This window comes from Dermacentor silvarum, chromosome 1, assembly GCF_013339745.2.
Source record: "Dermacentor silvarum isolate Dsil-2018 chromosome 1, BIME_Dsil_1.4, whole genome shotgun sequence".
Classification (NCBI taxonomy): domain Eukaryota; kingdom Metazoa; phylum Arthropoda; class Arachnida; order Ixodida; family Ixodidae; genus Dermacentor; species Dermacentor silvarum.
Window position 1 is genome coordinate 350,537,937 of NC_051154.1, and position 6,218 is coordinate 350,544,154.

Below are 6,218 nucleotides of genomic sequence, written 5' to 3' on the forward strand. Positions count from 1 at the left end.
AGAATTGGCCGCAAAAACTTCGCGACCCGCCGTGGTTGCTCAGTGGCTATGGTGTTGGGCTGCTGAGCACGAGGTCGCGGGATCGAATCCCGGCCACGGCGGCCGCATTTCGATGGGGGCGAAATGCGGAAACACCCGTGTACTTAAATTTAGGTGCACGTTAAAGAGCCCCAGGTGGTCCAAATTTCCGGAGTCCCCCACTACGGCGTGCCTCATAATCAGAACTGGTTTTGGCACGTAAAACCCCATAATCTTTTTTTTAAAAACTTCGCGCCCTCGAAGAACACCCGCTTGTGCGAGGTAAGTTTCTTGAATAACTAGTTTGCTGGACAGTTATTGCTTTCAAGTGACTGTACTTGCGTGTGACCGCTAAACTTTACCTGTCCAGTTCACCAGTAGTGCACCCAGGATCTCTGCCAGGAGGGGGGGGGGGGGGGGTGACAGTTTTCCAATACCATCTAAACAGCACTAATTTCGATTTCTTCACGGGAAATTGTCAAAAAAATGCGCTTTTTGCAAGTGTGCAGACGATTGCGCGTCTTACATCTTAGTTGCAGTACTCAAATGCGTAAGGAAAGAAAAGGGGTTAAACAAAAGGGGGGGGGGGGTTAAGTCGGCCTCAGGGGGGGGGGGGGGGGTTACAACCCCCGAATCCCTCCCCGTCGGTGCGCCACTGCAGTTCACGCTCATCGCTCTGGGTGCGGCTATTGAACACTATGTAGCTAGCACACGTGGTTTTGAGTGAGCTGTTCTGTTCGCATGGCTCGCTTTGCTTCACGCTATTGAAAATCGCCCAGTACCTATCTTTCAAGTAAGACCTCCGGTTCGCGTGGCCCGCTCTGCTTTGCGCTATTGTTATCAGGAAACTGTTCGGTTCGCGCGGCTCGCTTTGTTTTGCGCTATTGAAAATCGCCCAGTACCTATGTTTCAAGTAAGCTCCTATACTTAGTGCTGTTGAAAACATCGCAGTACGAACTTTCTAGCAAGCTCTCCACTGTTTAATTCGGTTTGCGCGCCGCGTTTGAAGAAAACGTACATACATGTCAAGCAAGCTGCAGTGCTTGATTCGCGCGGCCCGATGTAAACAACAAACATGCATTTCAAGTGAGCGTGTTGTGCTACAGAGTAAAAGGAGGCGTTTCCCATGAATAACGTGTTTTAAATAAGCACCAGGTCTATGCGGAAAATGTTGCTTCAAAATGTCTTCTACAGATTTCCTGACTGTTTTTTGCTACTACTTACACTTTAGATATTGTGACGGGGCGTCAAATAGACGAAAAAGGGATAGTATTTATCTACAGGGATTGTTGGCAGAGATGGCCAAGATGGCTGAACACGCGCAGCGTTTTTCGGCGATCGTCGTCTTCTTCCTTAATGCAAGGAGGCGGCCCGTAACATCTAACCGCCCCGGCGGGCTGAGCGCCGTCTCGGCGCAGACTAATTACACGAGGAGGTGACGGAAAAGTATGGCTTCAGTCGGGATATGTGCACGACGTCACGAGATGGCGGGGTAGATGGTGAAGAACTGTTCAGTGGGGCGATTTCATAATTCACGTCACTAAGTTGCCGTAAAACCTTGTAAGGTCCGGTGTAACGCGATAAAAGCTTTTCGGAGAGACCGACGCGACGAGAAGGAGTCCAGAGAAGCACAAGAGATCCCGGAGAAAAGCAGAGGTGCCGGTGGCTGCGGTCGTAGCGGTCCTTTTGGCATAATTGGGAGTCGGATAGTCGCTCATGAGCTATCTGACGTGCCAGATGGGCTCGCGCGGCAGCATCGCGGGCATACTCCGTGGTATGCACACAGCGCCTGTGTGTCCGTGTCTCCCCTTTGTGTGGTCGTCTGTTTGCGCTGTTACCCAAAGTCTCACTCCGTGGTATGTTGTAGAACAGCAGGTAGGAGCGTGTCAAAAGGCAATGCAGGGTGGTAGCCATACAGGAGGTAAAACGGCGAAAAACCGGCGGTGTTGTGACGGGAGGAGTTGTACGCGAACGTGACGTATGGCAAAGCGCTGTCCCAGTCCCGATGAACGTCAGACACGTACATCGACAGCATATCGGTTAAGGTGCGGTTCAACCTTTCGGTGAGCCCGTTGGTCTGCGGGTGGTACGCAGTAGTGAGCTTGTGCTCCACAGAACAGGAACGAAGGAGGTCATCGACAACTTTCGACAAGAAGTAGCGGCCTCGGTCTGTGAGCAGTTGCCGAGGAGCACCATGACGAAGGATGACGTCATGAAGGAGGAAATCGGCGACGTCAGTGGCGCAACTAGTCTGCAAATCTCGCGTGATGGCAAAACGCGTAGCGCAGTCGGTCGCAACTGCGATCCACTTGTTCCCTGAAGCAGACGAAGGAAATGGGCCGAGGAGGTCGAGACCGACGCGGTAGAATGGCTCCTGGGGTATGTGAATTGGATGCAGAAGGCCTGCAGGCAACCCTGAGGGCCGTTTACGTCGCTGACAAAGGTCACACGCAGCAACGTAGCGTCGAACAGATCGGTACAGACCAGGCCAGAAAAACCGGCGCCGCACGCGATCGTATGTGCGGGATACGCCAAGATGGCCAGCGGTCGGAGCATCGTGGAGTTCCTGGAGAACAGTAGCACGAAGATGCTTGGGGAGAACAAGCAGAAGCTCTGGGCCGTCGGGAGTGGTACTACGACGGTAAAGAATATCGTCGTGAAGCTCAAACAGACGAAGCGATGGGTCGGGCTGACGAGAATTGAGGCGGTCAATTATAGATCGTAACGTGTCGTCACTTTGCTGTTCAGCGCGTATGTTGGCCAAATCTGCAATAGCCATGACGGAGTCACCGGTATCACGTTCGGTGGTGTCGGGAGGATCGACAGGGTAGCGGGATAAACAGACAGCATCTTGATGCATCCGGCCAGATTTGTAGAGCACGTCAAAGGTGTATTCCTGTAGTCGTAACGCCCAGCGGCCCAGCCTTCCTGTAGGATCCTTCAGCGACGAGAGCCAGCAAAGGGCATGGTGGTCCGTGACAACGGAAAACGTTCGGCCGTACAAATAAGGGCGAAATTTTGCCACAGCCCAGACCAAAGCCAGGCATTCGCGCTCAGTTATCGAATAATTCCGCTCCGACGACGAGAGAAGGCGGCTGGCGTAGGCAATGACACGGTCCTGGTCGTTCTGGCGTTGGGCGAGTACTGCACCTATGCCGTGGCCACTAGCGTCGGTGCGAACTTCTGTAGGGGCCGACGGGTCATAATGCGCCAAAATGGGCGGTGAAGTCAGTAGACTGACAAGGGTGGTGAATGCGGCAGCTTGTGCACGACCCCAGGAAAAAGAGATGTCCTTCTTGAGTAGGTCAGTAAGCGGCCGGGCAATGTCGGCAAAATTCCTGACGAAGCGGCGGAAGTAGGAACACAAGCCGACAAAGCTCCGTACATCGCTAACTGAGCGAGGAACAGGAAAGTCTCGGACGGCACGCACCTTGTCGGGGTCAGGTTGGACACCGCTAGCACTAACAAGGTGTCCGAGAACGGTGATGTGACGCCGAGCGAAACGACACTTGGAGGAGTTGAGTTGTAGGCCAGCGCGGCGAAACACATCAAGAATGGCCGACAGGCGGGCTAGGTGGTCCTCAAAAGTAGGCGAAAATACAATCACGTCATCTAGATAACATAAACACGTAGACCACTTATAGCCCCGAAGGAGAGAATCCATCATTCGCTCGAAGGTCGCGGGGGCATTACACAATCCAAAAGGCATAACCTTGAATTGGTAAAGTCCATCCGGTGTGACGAACGCAGTCTTTTCACGGTCCATGGCATCAACGGTAATCTGCCAGTATCCGGAGCGTAGGTCGATGGAGGAAAAGTACGTGGCGCCGTGGAGGCAGTCCAAGGCGTCATCGATTCGGGGCAGAGGGTAGACGTCCTTGCGTGTGATGTTGTTCAAGTGTCGGTAGTCAACACAAAAGCGCCAGCTGCCGTCTTTCTTTTTTACTAGCACCACAGGGGACGCCCACGGACTGGAAGAAGGTTCGATAACGCCTTTTGTGAGCATTTTGTCAACTTCGCCTTGGATCACACGACGTTCGGCGAGGGAGACACGATAGGGACGGCGACGGATAGGGCTCGCGTTCCCCGTGTCGATGCGATGTTGGACAACAGACGTTTGGCTCAGAGAACGATCGTCGAAGTCGAAAATGTCGTGGTAAGACTCCAGAAGGCGGCGAAGGTCAGTAGCTTGATCAGAAGGAAGGTCATCAGGGATCATTCTGACAAAGACATCGCGCGGCGAACTGGTTGTGGTGCAAAGGAAGGACGAACTGGAGGAACGGGTGGGATCCAACGCACAAATCTCGCAGTCTTCGGCAGCAGTGATGGCGGCGAGTGACATGCCTGCCGGAATCAGTTGAGGAGAGGCGCTGAAGTTTAAAATAGGAATGGCGATGCGGTTGCCGGTGACGGTCACGAGGGTGTTAGGCATGGCGACGTTCTTGGCGAGCAGAACGTCCGTTACCGGGGATAGCACGTAATCGCCATCAGCGACAGGAGGGCTCGAGACCATGGCGATATATATGGCGGCTTGCGGGGGCATGCGCACATAGTCGAGAGAGCAGAGACGTGCCGAAGGGGTGGTTGGGGCATCGGCTAGGTGAGGTAGTTCGAGCTGCAGGAGGCCAGTTGCACAGTCAATTAGGGCAGAATGAGTCGCGAGAAAGTCCAGACCAAGAATAACGTCGTACGGACATTGTTCAAGAACGGCAAATAAAACAGTAGTTGGGTGACTGGCGATTGTGACGCGGGCGGTGCACATGCCAAGGATGGTGGGAGTGCCTCCATCGGCCACTCTTACAACGTGGGAAACAGCAGGTGTGACCACCTTCTTTAGGCGACGGCGAAGACCAGAGCTCATGACGGAAATATAAGCCCCGGTGTCGACAAGTGCAGAAATCGTCACGCCATCAACGTCAACGTCCAACACACAGCGTCGAGTCGGCACAGTAACTAGAGGGTTTGCGGGCAGAGTCGTAGATGCAGCGTTACCTCCGGGCACTGCATCGTTTAGTTTTCCGGAGTGAAGGAGCCACGCTTGCTCGGCGACGGGGCGCGGCGAGGTGGCGGGGAGCGGGAGGACGGACGGCGGTACGGTTGCGAACGCGACTGGTGACCTCTAGGTGACGGCGAGCGGCTGGACCATGTCGTGGCAGCGTCAGGATTGTAGGGGTGTGCTGCAGATAGTGGCTCAAAAGGGCTGCGATCAAGGCGGCGAGCATGGCCAAAGGATGGAGTACGTTGCGGGAACGACCAGCGGTTGTGACAGTAGCGAGCAACGTGCCCGACACGGCGGCAGTGAAATCAGATAGGCCGATCGTCTTCAGTTCGCCAATCAGCAGGGTTTCGCGATCGTGGAGCGAACCGCGGATATCGAGGGAACGATGTCGGGGCCCCGGAAGCGGATGTAGGGCTGACAACGGCGCAAGCAGCGTGAACCCCGAGATTCGCGAGTTCGTTTCGCACGATGGCTTGGACTAGCGAAACCGCTGGTGTGCTCGAGTCGCCGGCGTTAGAGTTGGTAAAGAGGCTAGCGGGAGCCATTGCCTCGATTTCACGACGGACAATCCTCGTCAATTCGGCCGACGGCGGTGAAAGGTTAGATGGCGGCCGCTCTTCACACGAAGACGTTGCAGCGGTGTTGGGAAGCCGGGCGAATGGTCGTTCAATACGGCGGCTCTTAGCCTGCTCGAAGCGCTGACACTCCTCGATCATGGCATCGACGGTAGCACAATTTCTGCACATGAGCAGATTGAATGCGTCGTCCGCTATCCCTTTCAGGACGTGGCCAACCTTGTCAGACTCTGACATGTTACTGTCAGCTTTACGGCACAGCGCCAGCACATCCTGTATGCAAGACAAATACGATTCCGTGGACGTCTGGGCGCGAGTTGACAGCTGTTGCTTCGCAATGATTTTTCGACTGGAGGCGTTACCGAACAGGTCACGGAGCTTTTGTTTGAATGTATCCCAGCTTCCGAAGTCGGCGTCGTGATTGTCATACCACAACTTCGCCGTTCCACTAAGATAAAACACCACATTGGCCAGCATGACTGTCAGGTCCCAGTGGTTGGAATCGCTCACCCGTTCGTATAGCGTGAGCCATTCCTCAACGTCGATACCATCGGTGCCGTTGAACATTCCAGGGTCTCGGGGTTGGACGACTACAATCGGTGTCCGCGGCGCAGAAGCAGATTCCG

The 6,218-nt window shown here is 54.6% G+C and overlaps 1 protein-coding gene across 1 annotated transcript in view; it reads right to left on the minus strand.

Annotated features, from left to right (window-relative positions):
* LOC125943367 (uncharacterized) overlaps window positions 1–4,703 on the minus strand; it is a 67,319-nt gene extending 62,616 nt beyond the window's left edge. The window contains exon 1 of the mRNA XM_049662659.1: window positions 3,281–4,703. Within this exon, the coding sequence (XP_049518616.1) occupies window positions 3,281–4,561 (1,281 nt within the window). The 5' untranslated portion in view covers window positions 4,562–4,703. The remainder of the gene's footprint in view (window positions 1–3,280) is intronic.
* Window positions 4,704–6,218: the final 1,515 nt, after the last annotated feature.